General features: G+C 33.9%; 1 protein-coding gene across 4 annotated transcripts in view; it reads left to right on the top strand.

The window, feature by feature from the left end:
* The window catches only part of NIPBL (NIPBL cohesin loading factor), a 205,139-nt gene that overhangs the window by 89,145 nt on the left and 97,789 nt on the right, over window positions 1-18,205 (top strand). For 3 of the 4 annotated variants that reach the window (XM_061393710.1, XM_061393706.1, XM_061393708.1), the window contains exons 2-8: window positions 888-1,030; window positions 3,437-3,602; window positions 5,485-5,612; window positions 9,505-9,604; window positions 10,302-10,453; window positions 14,678-14,838; window positions 15,739-15,835. In XM_061393710.1, the coding sequence (XP_061249694.1) occupies window positions 967-1,030; window positions 3,437-3,602; window positions 5,485-5,612; window positions 9,505-9,604; window positions 10,302-10,453; window positions 14,678-14,838; window positions 15,739-15,835 (868 nt within the window). In that variant the 5' untranslated portion in view covers window positions 888-966. The other variant, XM_061393709.1, reaches the window with a different exon arrangement.

Raw genomic sequence — 18,205 nt, 5'->3', positions numbered from 1 at the left:
TTCATCGATACCATCTTATTAGATTCTATATATATGCATTATTATGCAATACTTTTTTCTTTCTGACTTCACTCTGAATGATAGGCTCTTGGTGCATCCACCTTATTAGAACTGACTCAAATGTGTTCCTTTTTATGACTAATATTCCATTGTGTATATGTACCACAGCTTTATCCATTCATCTGTCAATGGACATCCAGATTGCTTTCATGTTCTAGCTATTGTAAATAGTGCTGCAGTTAACATTGGGGTACATGTGTCTTTTTCAATTTTGGTTTCCTCAGGGTATATGCCTAGGAATGGGATTGCTGGGTCATCTGGTGGTTTTATTCCTAGTTTTTTAAGGAATCTCCTTACTGTCTTCTATAGTGGCTGTATCAATTTACATGCCCACCAACAGTGCAAGAGGGTTCTCTTTTCTCCACACCCTCTCCAGCCTTTATTGTTTGAAGACTCATCTTTTAATAATGGTCACATTATTTACCAGGAAGGCAAGTTGAAGATAAATTTTTATGCATATATGATGTGGAAAAGAAAATAGTGTTTGTCAAAATTAAGTGTCCCTGTCCAGTAATACAGCCACATTGTTTAGGTTCTGACCTTTGCTCCACACATTACTTGAAATTCCTTGTAAATTAATTTTCTCATCAGTAAAATGCAGGAAAAAAAAGAGTACCTACCTTACTTCATTGTTGTGAGGACTAAATGTGTTGTTGCATACAAAGCATTTTGCAGTGTGAACATACAGTAAATAATACATGCATGATGGCTGTTACTGTTATGTATAGCTTGAGCATGCAAAAAGCAGAACATTTTATTTTTTAAGCATTTCCCTAGTAGTAATATATTTGACATTGTTACAAATAATTATCTGTTTTTTGTTGCAGTGTTTGGGAAATGGGAAGTAATGACAGCTGGCACCTGAACTAAGTACTTTCATAGGCAACACCATTCCAGAACTTCAGGATGAATGGGGATATGCCCCATGTCCCCATCACTACTCTTGCGGGGATTGCTAGTCTTACAGACCGTAAGTTTGGTTAACATTCTACTCTGACATTGATTTTTAAAGAGACTATGACAATAATTGTTGGTGGTGTCATAAATAACACAAAGTGTGTAAAGATTTTAGATTTTGAATGACACATTATTATTTTCTTTGGTTTACTGGCATAAGTGTGAAAGTAACAAAATTAGTGAACTAATAATAAGACCTTAATTTCTCTTTCATCCTAAGGACCCATTAAGAAATGGTAGTATGTTTTTGTTTAAAGGTCTTACATGAAAGGGATAAATGTAAAAGTAAGGATCAGAGAAGATGAAACAATCATTAAAAATCGAAACTGAAGAAACATGGTTTGCATATAGAAATTATTACACACTTAAAAAAGCATTTAGGGAAATGGTAACTGAAACTGCCCTTCAAACAAGAAAATTTGATAGCCCCACTTAATCTAATTTCTTAGTGATATTTATTTTGGATGCCACGTTTGGTAATCTTTTGGAGTTTGTCACAGATGTCAGGAGCCTATTTTACCCTGAACACTTAAGTTTCTTAAGAACATTGTCATTCACTTGAGGTTTAGTTCAGTTCAGTCGCTCAGTCATGTCTAACTCTTTGCAACCCCATGGACTGCAGCACACCAGGCTTCCCTGTCCATCACCAACTCCCAGAGCATGCTCAAACTCATGTCCATCGAGTCGGTGATACCATCTAGCCATCTCATCCTCTGTCGTCCCCTTCTCCTCTTGCTTTCAGTCTTTCCCAGCATCAGGGTCTTTTCCAATGAGTCAGATCTTCGCATCAGGTGGCCAAAGTGTTGGAGCTTCAGCTTTTGCATCAGTCCTTCCAAGGAACATTCAGGACTGATTTCTTTAGGACTGATTGGTTTGATCTCCCTGCTGTCCAAGGGACTCTCAAGAGTCTTCTCCAACACCACAGTTCAAAAACATCAATTCTTCAGCAGTCAGCTTTCCTTATGGTCCAACTCTCACATCTATATGGGACTACTGGAAAAACCATAGCTTTGACTAGATCTTTGTTGGCAGGTTTAATTAGTGTAGTGCAATATTTTAGGGACTCATTCCTTTGGTAGGCAATTTTAACTTAGTCCCTGTGTAAAAACTGCTCACAATGTTAGTCCTTATCCTACCTGAATAAATAAAGGGGAGAAGACATATGAGAAGGAAGGGTTGATGGTGAATAGATGACATCCTTTCTTTGTAAAACAAGCATTTTGTAAGATGTAAGGTTTCATAAAAGCAGCTATAGGAAAATAACTTCAAGAAATGTTTTCATCTATGTTCCCCCAATTACTATTTTTTTCTGTTGTTAATTTCCAGCTAGTTTAAGTGGGTGTAAAATAGATAACAGCCTACAGCTTTGAAGCAGGGCTAGTTTATAAAATCTGACATAACAAGAAAGTAGTTGGTGTGGATTTAATAGGTAAGAAAGCTTTTGAAATAGTCTTTAGTTTTGGTTATCACTTTGTTCAAGTAAGGCATAAATTCATATGATATGTTGTAGGAGTGCAGAGTCAAACAACCAGAAATTTCTTTTTTTTTTGTTGGGGTGGGGTTGAGTTCTGTGCATTATCTCAGCTGTACCTCATTAAAATTTTTCTGCCCAATAAATTCTACGTATTAAGTAATGATTTGTTTCCAATGTTTTTATGAACAAAAACCTATTATTACCCATAGTGACTGAGTGGCATGAGAGTTAATACTATATAGGTGATTAAAAATTAAACCAAAAACAAAGATACTATTGTTAACTTTTTAACTTTTATTTTAAACAAATGAACTAATTCCTTTTATGTGAAGAGACATTAAGTAACTGAATTTAAACAACTGTGAACATCGATGTCCTTTTTTTTTTTTGCTGTCAGAATAGAATGAAGAGATTATTTAGGAATTTACAACTTAAAGCAAAATTCCTTAGATATTTTTCTTTCTTTAGAATCCTATTCTATGGGTGTTGTTCTCCTACTAAAGTGAGCTATTTTTGTATTTGCCCAAGCTTTTAAAAACACACATTAGTTGTCTATCTGGTGAAGAGTCAGATATTGTAACTTGGTTTATTTATTTGATTATGATAAATCTTTACAATAGAAGTAAATTAGATTAATTAATACACTCAATTTTTAGAAATTACTTATTTTTTTTTAATCCTTTTTTGGCTATTTATTAAAGTAATAAAGATATTAAGACATGAAAAGTTAGCACAGAGTTTTACTCTTAGTATAATCTATTGTGGTCAAAGGGACGTTTGGGGAGTTTTGTAGAGTAGTTTGGGGTTTGTTTGGGGAGAGACAGAATGCCTTTTAATTCATACTGATATTTTACAATTTATTTAATCCCATATATATTTAAGCATGAAAGAGGTTTCATACTGTCACTCAATTAATTTCTCATAATCTGATTTTATTCCAAATAGTCCTGAACCAGCTGCCTCTTCCATCCCCTTTACCTGCTACAACTACAAAGAGCCTTCTCTTTAATGCACGAATAGCAGAAGAAGTGAACTGCCTTTTGGCCTGTAGGGATGATAATTTGGTTTCACAGCTTGTCCACAGCCTCAACCAGGTATCAACAGATCACATGTAAGTATATTCTAAAGTAAGATGAAATGTTTTGGTCTTAGTAAAAGAATCAGTATTCCTGGTTTAACTTTTATTTCTAAAAAATTTTAATACATAATTTATTTTAAATTATTGGAATATCCTCTTTAAAATATAGCCTTATTGTGATATTAATAAGATTTAAATAGACCATAGTTATTTTGAGACAGTAGTTCTGATGCATGTAATTCTATGAATATTTTTTTTGATTCTTGTAATAATCTTGGGATTCATCAAGATGGATCTGTGCAGAGGTCTCAAGTTGTTCATTAATTTAGCTCCTTTTCCTGAAATTGCTGGAATAGTTAGAATTTCCGGGCACTAGGGACTTTAGTGATGGTTCTGTTTGGAATAGGCTTATATGCTTTTCATGTAAAATATAGCAAGAACTCAGAGATTAATTTCAAGGAAGGTTGCTACAGAATTTGGAACTAATTTTTCTCCAGGATTTGTTGTACAGTGTGAACATAGATGTGTGTTTTCACACAATAGGCTTTAAAATAATATGAACTAAAATACGTAGCTTATTTACAGACTTTTTCCACAAGTATACTTTTTAAAATTCACTTTTTACTACCAAAACAGTATGTGTGTATACTCAACACAACAATGTATAAAAAGTTCATAACCCACTGCACAGTGGTACTCTTGTGCCCTTCCATTCTTTTAATTTTTTTAACTTAAAGATTCATTATTTAGGGGAATGAGTATAAAACACATTATAATGGACAGATCTCTGCCATTACCTGTATGTAGCTCATACTATGGGGCCATTTTTTAAGCTGAAGAATTTAGCAGAAATAATAAATGTGAATTTACTGATGGGAAACTGAGAAATGATTGTTTAAATTCAGAAGGAAGTATATCTCTACAGAAATTCAACAGTGTCTAAGTGTTTTACTGCTTCTCATACCTGTGCATTCTCTTCTTTTTGGCTCTGTTGGGACTGTATTGCGGCTTGTGGGCTCCTCATTGCAGTGCACGGCTTTCTCTAGTTGTGGCGTGTGGGGGCTTCTGAAGTTGCAGTGTGCGGACTTAGTAGTTGTGGCTCAAGGGCTTGGTTGCCCTATGGCATGTGGGATACAGTATCTCTACCAGGGATCAAACCTGCGTCCGCTACATTGGATGGCAGAGTCTTAACTATTGGACCACGAGGGAAGGCCCTACCTGAACATCCTTAATTGAAAGATTTTCACCACATATTTAAAGAGATAAAAGGAGAAGCACATATACAATTATGATTAATTATATGGTGAGCTCCTTTGATTGCCCCCAGAAATGTATTTAATTTTATCATTGGACACCATCTTTACGAATCTTTCTAATTAGATTTAATGAGTGCAACAGTGACGTGTAAAATTTAAAATACTGCCTAATTTTTATTTCTTAGCATTTGTGAACTTAACTTGCTACTTACTAACTGCAGCTATTCTTAACCACTTACTTGGGATTTTTTCTCTCCAGTGGCTTTATTTGAGATGAGAATAAAGAGGGGGCAATTACATAACCTTGGGTCTTGTCTTAATCAACATGGCAACATTATTTCATTCAGAGAACATTCTCAAAAAGACAAAGTCACTTATATTCAGATATAAGGGAGAAAATATATTCCAAGCCCGGATATCAACTTCTGTGCATAATTATCACCTCTACCTTTCCACTATTTTGAATAGAATAGACACTTATTTTATACTTTTATGCTAATATAAACATTCTTACATAAACTTAGAATCCATAAAATAATGTTTTCTGTTTAAAATAAAGTGGGGAAAGGAAAGAAGTCTACAATTTAAGTAATAGAAGTTAAAGAATTCTTAATGACCATCACTTTTTAAATGTTTTATATTTATTTTTTCAATGCCAGAGAGTTGAAAGATAACCTTGGCAGTGATGATCCAGAAGGCGACATACCAGTCTTGTTGCAGGCCGTCCTGGCGAGGAGTCCTAACGTTTTCAGGGAGAAAAGTATGCAGAACAGATATGTACAAAGTGGTGAGTTTTTTAATAATTGAATTTCATAGTATATATATTTTTAATGTGTCTTGTATCAGAACTTGCTTCACATGTAAATTCAGCTGTCTCCTTTAACAAACTAGCCTGTCATCTGTGAATACTCTTTGATACCTTGAATCAAACCAAGAACAAAAAGGAAACTAAATAGATAGTAACATTCTTGCAGTTTATTCAATTAGGCAAAACTTAATATGCAGTTTGCTGGATATTTCAGAATGTATTAATTTAGTCAATGAAAGAGCTTTTTATTTTAGAAACCTAGAATAGATATGAAAGAAGTCTTTCATTAATCAAATAATAAATATATCTGCAGAGCTTCTGAAAATGGAGTATGTGTATAAATAAATATACCAAGTATTAGTTTTAGTACTGATGGGTGATTATAGTCATGGTTATATAGTAATTGGTTTAACACTTTAGAAATAGAAAAAGGTTTGTAACTAAAATATTACTATTAAGGAAAACTCTATTTATAATAAGCATTAGAAAAACCATAAAAATACTACATCTAGTGCATATGATTTTTCTGTAGTCAAGGAGAATCCTTAAGTTAGGAGCTTTGTTCTGGTCTGAAGCTTACTGAATCTAGTAAGGTCAAGTGCTTGCTTCCCTCTCAAGACTAAAACAGCAGAAAGGAATATAGTTAGACAACCCAGGAAGATCCAGTTTATTTAATTGATTATTTGTGTGCAAGAATATTGCCACATTTGCTGACAGTACCTTGGTGAAGCTCATCATTCCATTTCTTAGTTTTGTTTTTAAATAGTATTACTATGTTGATGGTGTGTCCTTCTGTGTGAATTGTGTTTTTAAAGCAATTGCATAGTTGCTATCCATTTCCCAAAGTGAATCTAGGGAATTTCCTTCTAGGAAATTGAAGTCAGGTATGCAGGACAAGACTGTATCTTCATCAGTCTTGGATGGCAGTAGTAGGTCACAGATAGAAGTGGTGAAAGGAAAGCTAGAATTAAACATACTCTGGAAGAATGTTGGAATGAAAGAAAATATGGAGAGATCATTGATTGGAAGGAAGACTATAGGCATATCTGTTTTATTGCACTTTGCTTTACTGCACTTCTCAGATAGTGCCTGTTTAACAAATTGAATGTTTATGGCAGCTGTGCATTGAGCAAGTCTGTCAGTACCATTTTTCAAACAGCATTTGCTTATTTTGTGTCTCTGTCACATTCTGCTAATTGTTACAATATTTAAAAACATTATCACTGTGTTTGTTATGGTGATGTTTGAAGTTACTATTATATTTGAGGGCACCAGGAACCACACCCATGTAAGTCAGTGAACTAATGGATAAATGTATGTTCTGGCAGAACTGGCAGTTCCACTTTCCTTGAGCCTTGCTGTTTTCTGAGACAGAACGTATTGAAATGAGTCCATTAATAACTCCACAGTGACCTCTTAAGTATTCAAGTGAAAAGAAGAGCTGCATATCTTTTTCTCTAATCAAAAGCCAGAAATGCTTAAGCTTAGTGAGGAAGACATGTCGAAAGCCAAGATAGGCCAAAAGCTAGGCCTCTTGTCCCTTACAGCCAAGTTATCAAAAACAAAGGAAAAATTCTTGAAGGGAGTGGGAAGTGCTACCCCAATAAACACTTGAATGTTAAGAAACTAAAATAACCTTCATTGCTGATATGGAGAAAGTTTTAGCGGTCAGGGTGGAAGATCAAGCCAGTCAGAATACTCCCTTAAGCCAAAGCCTAATCCAGAGCAAGGCCCTAACTCTCTTTGGTTCTCTCAAGGCTAAGAGAGTTGAGGAAGCTGCAGAAGAAAAGTTTGAAGCTAGCAGAGATTGGTTTATGAGGTTTCAGGAAAGAAGCTATCTCCATTAACTTTACAGTGCAAGGTGAAGCTACAAGTACTGATGTAGAAACTGCAGCAAGTTATCCAGATCTAGCTAAAATAATTAATGAAAGTGGCTATGCTAAACAAAAGATTTTCAGTATAGATGAAACAGTTTTCTATTGGAAGAAGATGCCAGCTAGTACTTTCATAGCTAGAGAGAAAAAGTCAATGCCTGGCTTCAAAGCTTCAAAGGAGCTAATACAGGTGGTGAATTTAGGTTGAAACCAGTGCTCGTTGACCATTCTGAAAATTCTAGGGCCCTTAAGAGTTATGCTAAATCAACTCTGCCTGTGCTGTATAAATGGAACAAGAAACCAGGATAATAAGCATATTTGTTTATAACATGGTTTATTGAATACTTTAAGCCCACTGTTGAGACCTACTGCTCAGAAAAAAGAAAAAAGGGTTCACCAACTGAATGGACATGAGTTTGAGTAAACTCCAGGAGATAGTGAAGGACAGGGAAGACTGGCATGCTGCAGTCCATGTGAGTGGCATGCAGAGTCAGACATGACTTAGCAACTTAACAGCACAGTTCTTTGGATCTTTGAGAGAATCAGAAAGAACTATTAGGATTTCATTTGACCTTTTTATTTATAAAGCCAATGCCTCTAAACTAGTGATTCCAGCTTGTCATAGTAATGATAGTTAATTCAGAGGAAAATACTTTTTAACTCTCGTCTTAAAGAGTTTTGTCCCCTTCTCTCAAAAAAATCAAAATCAGAAACAGTAGTTATAGTAATTAAATTATTAAACCATGGCATATATGACTTAGTACTGAATTTAGGTTGGAAGAGAAAATTCATAAACTGAAATTTAGACTACCTATAAAAGAAAACATACTATTAGTGTTAGACTTTGAGGTGATTTTGTGCCCTCATGTCATTCAGCTGTTGTCGTAGAGCTAGAATCCTTTTTGTAGCTCCTGGCAAATAAACATGTAACTTTTGTTTGAATGTAAAAGGCACTTTTCATATCAGCAGCAGAAAATGAACTTTTGGGAAATAATGTGATGCTTGAATTTCCCAAAAAGAGTAGCTATATGTATTATAAGAAAGGTCAGTGTTAATTATAGATTTTTATTTTTGATTTTAGAGTGTCTAAATAGCTGAATTTTTCTGCATCTCCTATATAACAGAATGGAAAGAGTTGAAAGCAACAGGTGAAAGAACAGTGTGAAAGGAAATGTGAGAATCTGAAAGCTGTTCTCACACTTTCATTCATTAAACAAATATTCATTTAATCCCTATTTTATGGCAAGAATTACTGTAAAAGAAAGAGTAGGAACATTCTGATGTTCATTAAAAGACTGAGATGGTAATTTCAGTACCTCAAACCTTGGACCTTTAAGAAAAGTACTTCTTAAAAGTTAGGTCCTAATCACAACAAAATACATAGAGTTGTTAAAATTAAGTTCCTAAGGAGGGGAGATGAATGTAATAAAATATTGTGCATAATAGGAAATACCATCCAAAAGCCTATTGTAGACAGAAGTGTGTAGTATTTATTAAAGGATTAGGTCAGAGGTCCCCAACCATTTTGACAGCAGGGACCTATTTCCTGGAAGACAATTACTCCATGGACAAGGGATGGGAAATGGTTTTAGGATGATTCAAGTACGTTACATTTATTGTGCACTTTAATGCTGCCACTGATCTGACAGGAGGTACAGGTTCACATCCTGGAGACAAGGGAATCCCTGGATTAGATGAAGTGGCTTCTGAAAGTTCTTTTCAATTCTAAAGCTGAATGTAGGACACTAAGTAAGCAAGTACATAGCTCTCTATCTCTGTCCCTGGATTAGTTGACATGCTAAAAGGATGTTTGGTAAAATTGGTTGTGCTTAAAATTTATAGTTTCTGTATTTTGCTCTTCAAAATGAACATGTTGGTCAAAAAGAAAAGAACAGAAAGAACTTCTGAGTGTTTGTGAGAGAATGGTTGATTTAAATCACTTAATGCTTTACCAATAGAAGAATATAACATACTTACTGTTTTTGTATATTATGTAGGAATGATGATGTCTCAGTATAAACTTTCTCAGAATTCCATGCACAGTAGTCCTGCATCTTCCAATTATCAACAAACCACTATCTCACATAGCCCCTCCAGGTAATGTATTTATCATTTTATGAAGAGCTATTTTCTGTAGTGAATGTGTTTGAGAATATACAGTATGTACATGCATTTAGGTAATGGTGAAATTCCTAAAGTTAATTCCTAAAGGTAATTTACCTGGTGGCTCAGAGGTTAAAGCGTCTGCCCACAATGCAGGAGACCTGGGTTCGATCCCTGGGTTGGGAAGATCCCCTGGAGAGGGAAATGGCAACCCACTCCAGTATTCTTGCCTGGAGAATCCCATGGACGGAGGAGCCTGCTGGGCTACAGTTCATGGGGTCGCAAAGAGTCAGACACGACTGAGAGACTTCACTTTCTTTCAAAAAGTTTAGATGCTTATCCTTACATAGCACATGAATATTTGCCTTAAAATGTTAAATGTGGAAATGCTCTAATATACTGTTTGAAATAAATAGTAACTTAATTTCATGCAAACAAAAGAATGTGTTAAAATAGAGCATGTTTGAGATAAATAAGAAAATTCTTCGAGTAGAATTTAGGGAGCATGTAAAATAAATGAATTACTCTATTTGAAAACTGCTTAGTATAACTCTTAGGTTCTGAATTGTGAATGATTTTTGTACATTATTTTTCAGAATTTTCTGTGTACATAGATTTTATTTTATTGAAATAACAAGAAATATTACTTATTTCATTTCCTGATATTGTGTATTTGGATTTTGGATTTTAGCCGGTTTGTGCCACCACAGACAAGCTCTGGGAACAGATTTATGCCACAACAAAATAGCCCAGTGCCTAGTCCATATGCCCCACAAAGCCCTGCAGGATACATGCCATATTCCCATCCTTCAAGTTATACAACACATCCACAGATGCAGCAAGGTAAGAAAGCTGGTGCTTATTTACAAGAATGCCTGTAGTTCCAGCAAATTCATTTTTTTCTTTACTTTTTTCTTTTCATAAGTTTTCAAACACAAATACTAAACTGTATACTTACTCATCAGCAAACGTTTCTTTTTAACTATGGCTTATGTAATTAAAAACATATTACATTTATTGCTTGAACATTCATCATTTGGGAGGTAAAAAGATAAGTGTAATTTCAGTCTTTGGATTACCTTATATTATACAACTGAGTATATATAGTTATAAAATTAGGAACTGCTTTATTTAATTAGGCTTCTTATAGTAGCACTAAGTCAAAGAAGAATTATATATTAATTAGTTAAGTATATGTAGTGTGAAAAATTTAATATCAAGTATATACAGTACTAATAGAGGAAAATTAATAATCTTGGATGCAGAATTTTCTGGGATTAGATTACTAGTTCTTATTTGAAGTTAGTTGTTGGTAATATGTCTTTTTAAGATCATACTGCCTTGGGATATATGCCATGGCTATCAGATAATGTATTAATATTAGTATATATTTGTTTTTACTTTTTTGGAGAAATTTTGAAAAATACAAAATATAATAACACATGTACCTATGTTTTTGTCCCTCATAATTAACAACAAATTTTTAATAGTCACAGTCAGTCTTTAGTTCCTGTTTGTATTCTTAGTTTTTTATTATGCATGGAGTTAGTATCTTATAAAGTTTTAACTTGGGGTCATCTATTGAAACATCCAGATTCTGGTTTTCCAAACTAGATAATGAAATACTGGGTTGAGCTTATTTCATATAGTAACTCAGGGAAAAACTTGGAGGCAATCAATCACACCTTTGAAATAGACACCTCCAAAATTATAGGATTTAGTGTGAGTACAAACAGAAGTATGCGTATATACTGGCTCTTGATGTTTGTGAAATTTTACTGTTTTACTCTGGGATGCCAAAGTTACCTGGAGAAGGAAATGGCAACCCACTCCAGTATTCTTGGCTGGAGAATCCCATGGACAGAGCAGCCTGACAGGCCAAAGTCCATGGGGTTGCAAAGTGTCGGACACAACTGAGGAGCTAACACACACACACATGCCAGAGTTATGAGGATCATTTTAAATGTAATTAAAAAGAGGAGAAACGTTGACAGAACACATTTGCTTCCTACAGAAATACCCACATATATATGTGTAGGAGAAAAAAAATGAGTTTACTGTAAATACTGTTGTCACGTTATAAGGAGATAAACCCAGCTTTTTCAAAAGAATAAGTTGAAATCACAAAATCAAAAAATATATACATAGTTTGAGGGCCTATTCAGTAATTAGTTATTTCTTGGAAATGTTCAGATACTTGAGAAACTAAAAATAATATTCAGAGATTAGCCTCAAATAGATAGCAAAATTAAAAGAAAAAAATTTAATGTAGTAAGAAACAGATAGGTAAATGGAACAAAAAAGATTCCAGAAATAAGGCAGATGTCTGTGGGAACTTAGAATTTGTGAAAGGTAACATTTAAAATTCTTATAAACTTGAAAAGTTTTCATGTGGAAAACTAGAGAATAACACAGTGGACCATTTTACCAATAGGCATTCTGCCTCTCTGTCCTTAATTACATTTGCTAAGAAGGCAGAGTTCTCCTTTATAAATACCAAGTGTAATAATTTGCCCCTAAAAATACTGAGAACATTTATAACCTTTTTCCCCTATATATGATCTAATCTAGTTTCTCACACATTGCACTTGGTTTTTACATCTCTTTTGACTCTTTTAAAAATCTATTTGGTCCCGTAGCCTCTCTCCATGATAGTAATTTCTGGTTTTTTTTTTTTAGAAATTCTGTGCTACCTTTGTGGTGGAGTATCACATATTCTAGACTTCACTGTTTCCTATTGTGTTGTTTGATTTGCTCATATACTCCTTATGTTTCCTACCAACTGGAAGTTATCAGTAAAGGCTCTATTAATTTCTAGTTTTATATTTTTGGCAAGGATACTAAAGTAATGTGCACTTCATATTGCATCACATCAGAAGACTTATAATCACAAGTGGTTTTGTTATTAGTAATATTTAGGTGGTAACCACTTCTTTTATAATGAACATAATTTTTCCTTTGCAATTAGTAAGTAATCTGTCAGATTATACTTTGAGATCACATAACTCCATTTCCTATTAATCTTTATCCTAAAAGGTCTACCATCCATTAGTGATTCTGTTTCCAATTCTGTCATTCTAAGATGGTATCTTGCATCAGTATGTAATAGTGGATTGTTTAGTAAATCATGTTGGATAGGTTGGCTAGGCATTTTGAAATTTTAGTTGATTCTTAGATCATTTAGAGGAAAAATGTTCTAGGTGGATAAACAGTTTACATGTTTGTTTGTATTTTGACTCATGGAACTATAAGAAGAAAACATGGGGGTGAATTTTGGGTAATGTTGGATCAAGAAATGGGCTTCCCTGGTAGCTCAACTGTAAAGAATCTGCCTGCAGTGCAGGAGACCTGGGTTCGATCCCTGGGTTGGGAAGATCCCCTGTAGAAGGGATAAGCTACCCACTCCAGTATTCTTGGGCTTCCCTTGTGGCTCAGCTGGTAAAGAATCCACCTGCAATGCAGGAGACCTGGGTTCGACCCTGGGTTGGGAAGATCCCCTGTAGAAGGGAACAGCTACTCACTCCAGTATTCTGGCCTGGAGAATTCCACGAACTGTATAGTCCATGGGGTCACAAAGAGTCAGACACAACTGAGCGACTTTGACTTACTCACCAGGGTCAAGAAGGCCTTTCTAAGTAGGACTGTATTCTAGAAATGGGGGAAAAGACAGATTAATCACAAATTTCTGTATAAGACGAGAGAACAAGTAAAGACAGGTAAATTGACTAAAGAAGTAAATAATTTACTGAAAAAGAAAAACAAATTGGATGCAGAAAGGTTTAATATGTTCAACCTGGTTCGCAATTAAAGAGATGTTAATCAAAATTAAATTGAAATAAAATTTTATTATAACTATCAGATTAGTGAACATGTTTTAGTGTGCAGGGAAATTCAAACTTCATACAGTCTTCATAGGAATATAAATTGGTAGAACCATTTTAGAGAGCAGTTTGACAATATCTATTTCTGTTTAAAATCTCCCTCAGTTCTTCAAAATCTGTCTCTTCTATAACTGGGGGAGGGTATAAAGCATGTTCAGACAGTTCCATCTCAAGTTCTACTAAGCATTCATGGAAAGGATATTCTAATTTTACTAGAACTAAAGACCTAAGTATGAAAAAACAAAACTATGAAACTCTTGAAAGAAAATTTCAGAGAGTAATTTTTATGATTTTGTGTTAAGTAGGGAATCTGAATGTGTAATACACATGAAAAGATGCTTGGCTTCACTATTGTTTAAGGAAAGAAACACAAATTAAAGTAACCATCAGAGACATTTCTCATCTTCAGATTGATGAAAATCGTTGGTAAGAATATAGAGCAGCAAGAACACTTGTCTATTACTAGTAGAGTGGTCATAAATAATTTGGAAAACTATTTGTTAATATTTAGCAAGGGTTAAAAACAGGAATATTCAACAATTTCACTTCTAGACACATTTATAAGTCATTATAAGAATACATAATACATTACAACATTGTTTATGATTACAAAAATATTCAGGCAATCTAAACTACTAACATAAGTCTGGATAAAATGTGTACATTATGTAGCAGACTAAAGAAGTAATGTATGTCATTATTTATTTAAAATAAAACGACATATATAAAAATAGATATATTTCAACACAATATTGAAATTGAAGTGTTATAGAAGAATATATACATATACCATTTATATAATGTGCTAAGCAATAATGTGTTATTTAGAAATATATTCATTTATAGCAAAGCTATAAAGATATTCATAGGTAGAGTGAACTCTAAGTTCAATAGTAGCACTTGCTTTTAGTGAATAAGAGGAAGAAAATAAAGGAGAGGCATATGCAGGTATATGGAGAGCTTCAACCATATCTAATATCTTATTTCTTTTCAGAAATCAGTCTGAATGACTTGTGGCACAGTGTTAAGATTTGATCAAGCTGTGTATAGTCAGCCAGCTTATTATATTAGTCTTTGTAATTTATGAAGACTAAAGTATTACTTGTGAATAATTATTGTTACTATCCTCTAAGAATTTTACCAGTTTATTTTTATAAATCTTTTTTAAAATTCTTATTAATTTCAGCATCGGTATCAAGTCCCATTGTTGCAGGTGGTTTGAGAAACCTACATGATAATAAAGTTTCTGGTTCGTTGTCTGGCAATTCTGCTAATCATCATGCTGATAATCCTAGACATGGCTCAAGTGACGACTACCTACACATGGTGCACAGGATAAGTAGTGACGTATGTAATCATATTAGTTACATTAAGGTAATGAAATAGTTCTAATATTTGTCACATAACCCAGTATTTCAATTCTATAATATAAAGGAAATCTGTCTTTTTTTTTTGCGGGTTATACTACGTCTGAGAATTTAGCTGTACTCGTAGAGCTTAATCTAGAGAAGGGTTTGCTAAACTCGCCAGTAGTCTGATCCACAAACTAAGAATGATTTTCATAGTTTAAGAGAACAACAGCAACAAGTAACTTTATGTGACAAACTGTGTATGACCCAGAAAACTTGTGCATTATCTGTCTCTTTATAGAAAAAGTTTGCCAACCTGTGGTCTAGAGGTTTAGGTCCTTAATGAAATCACACTTCATCTTAAAGTATTTGCTCACAAAAAGATGTCTTCTTATGAGCCTTTATATATTAGTACTTAGCTCTTTTTCCCTCTAAGACTTGTAAAAACCATTTTTCCCTGAAATTTAATGTTACGTTAATGTTATTGAAATAATCCACATACTAGAGATTTGTTATTTGTTTGGTGGTATTATCACATGTTACACGTATTTAAGTTGAACAAAGATGACATTGGACTCTGCCTTCAAGACATTTATTTACATTTATGACCTAGTAGGATATTCAGAGCTCCTTTTGTAGAAAATAGTAAACAAAAATGGAGCATACCAGTAATACCAGTTCTCTTATTCATTGCCATGCTTAGGCTGTTGATTGTTTTGGATACAGTTTCAATTCTTCTAAGATATACCATGAAGAAAACAGGAAAGTGCAGAAGAATTATGCTTTTGAATACCAACACTTTACCTGTCAGTAATTTATGTCTTTTATTGGTTCTGTTTAAGATTTCTATAAAGCCTCGTCCATTATTCCAGGTATAACTGTTATACTCTGTTCCTAGGATGGAGATTCTTCAACAATGAGGAATGCTGCGTCTTTTCCCTTGAGGTCTCCACAGCCAGTATGTTCCCCTGCTGGAAGTGATGGGACTCCAAAAGGTATCATTGTAACTAAAATTTCCTTAATTTTTCAGATTTCAAGTTGAGTAAAGAATTCAAACTTCTTAATGCAGGTACCAAAAAATTATTCTTTATGACTTTTCATTTATTGTAGGAAAAAAAGGAACCTGTACTTACTGTTTTCAGATATATATAGTATCATTCTTACTGATTATCCAATGGTCTTTTCAAACCATAATCCTTTTAATATTTCTTAAATATTTGAAATTATTGATCTTTCTCTCTTTGGCCTCCAAAACTTATTCTGTAGTGAATCCACCTGCTTTCCTTGTTTTTTCATTGTCATTTTTCCCTTCATTAGCTCTTTGTTCTCTCATTTCTCAAGATTTCTATCATTATATTTTTATCTTCTATTTTACTTTTTTCCTTGACTGTTTTACTCAGTTTTGGTAGTAGCATTAGTTATTTTTGTGAACAGGACTCCAAAATCAATGTCTTTGGTTCCAGTTCTATCTCTCAAATTGTAATTTTTCATTCCAGACAAACCTCTTCACATCTAGCTGATATTTCAAATTCATGTTCAAAATTTTTCTTGATGTTCTTTCTGCCATTTTTGTTGGTCTTAATGATATTTCAATCCTGAATTGTCTTAATCTTCTCTCACTTCTTAGATAGTCATTTATCAAAATCTGGCCTGTTCTCTGTGAATTACTTCACTTGATCTCATACATCTACTTTATTTCTGCTTATTAAAATCATATTAATTCTTCAAGTTCTAAGTTAAATGGCTGATCTTCTATGGACTCTCTCCTAGTGTCTCTAAGATGTTTATATTTTTTCTAATAACTTATTTATGAACATGAATTTCATTTTCTGTATCTTCTAATTCCCAAAGAACCTTGTGTGGTCTTGTGTGCATAGTAAAGTCACAAAATTCTGAGTTTAAATCCAGGTTTGAGCTATTTTAAAAAATACTTAAAACTGGGCTTCCTCAGTGGCTCAGTCTTGGAACAATCTGCCTGCAAATGCAGGAGACACTGCATTGACAGTGTTTGATCCCACATCTGGAAGATCCCACATACAGTGGGGCAGGTAAGCCCAAGCACCACACCTACTGAGCCCACACTCTATGGAGTCTGCAAGGTGTAACTGAGGCCTGTGTGTCCTAGAGGCCATGCTCTGCAACAGAAGACGTCTACACCACCACCGAAGAGTAGCCCCTGCTTGTCACAACCTCAGAAAAGCCTGTGCGACAAGAAAGAGCCAGCATGGTCAAAAATAAATAAGTCTTAGTTTAAAAAAAAGACTTAAAACTAAAGTCCAAACTTAAAAAGAAAAACTTAAAACACCCAATTTTGTTGAAGGAGAATATCATATCCACTTTAGAGAATTCGCTTTTAATTAATTGCAGTATAGCTGATAATAAATTTTAACTATTCATGAGAATTTCTAATTGTGGCCGTCTAAAACATGGACTGGGCTGCCTCACTGTAAAAATTTCTTTTTCATAGTTTATGTTCCAGGTCTTTGATTTGGGATATCCTTCATGAGGTGAAAGCTGAACTTTTATGAGCCATTCTAATTCAATAATTCTAATTCAATAATTAGAATTTTGAGCCATTCTAATTCTTGAATTCTATGAATTTTCAGGGATTAAAATAACCCAGTTTGTGAAAAAGAGAACAACTTCCAACTCCGTTTGTAGGTTAGGTGTCAAAGTTAGGTACAAATCTTACAGGTATTTTCAGAGTGAGAAATATTTAGACTGCCAGGGAGGAGAGTAGCAGTGGAATAGCTGGTTCTTCTGGATAATGAGACCATTTTCTCTGTAACTCTTGAGGGTGGATAGATGAATAAATGGATGGTTAGATGGATAGATAACTTTAGATAGAAAGAGAAGAAAACTAGAACAATTAAGCTCACTAACTTTCCTCCTCAGAAGCCTCTATTTCTGCTCATGCGGTTGTTTTCCAACTAGTTTTGAATGTTGAATGCATCTTCAGTAAGCCTAGTTTGATTTTTAGATTAATTGTTGGAATTTAAAGTTTGTTCTAAAATATATAATTTGACAGATAAATTTTAAGTGAAAAGACAATATGATGTATTATAATTCACACATTAGACAGATCTGGGTTTAAATTTTTGGTTTGCTAGCTATTTAATATTGGGAAAATTTCTTAATCTCTATAAATGTCGTGTTAGTTTCTGCAAAATAGTTATAATACTCATCAAGATTGTTGTAAATCATTTAAATGAATTGATGTGCAAAGTACTTTGCACAAGCTCTGGCACAAAATAAGTGGTCCCAGAGTGTTCGTTTCATTTCTTTTTAATGTCTCCATAAAAGCTCCATCTGAAATCAGTCTATCTTTGATGTAACTTCAAACTAACATTTGTAGTAAAAACACT

This window comes from Bos javanicus, chromosome 20 (assembly GCF_032452875.1).
Source record: "Bos javanicus breed banteng chromosome 20, ARS-OSU_banteng_1.0, whole genome shotgun sequence".
Classification (NCBI taxonomy): Eukaryota; Metazoa; Chordata; class Mammalia; order Artiodactyla; family Bovidae; genus Bos; species Bos javanicus.
The sequence above is the reverse complement of the archived record's forward strand: the minus strand, read 5'-3'. Positions and strand labels throughout refer to the sequence as shown.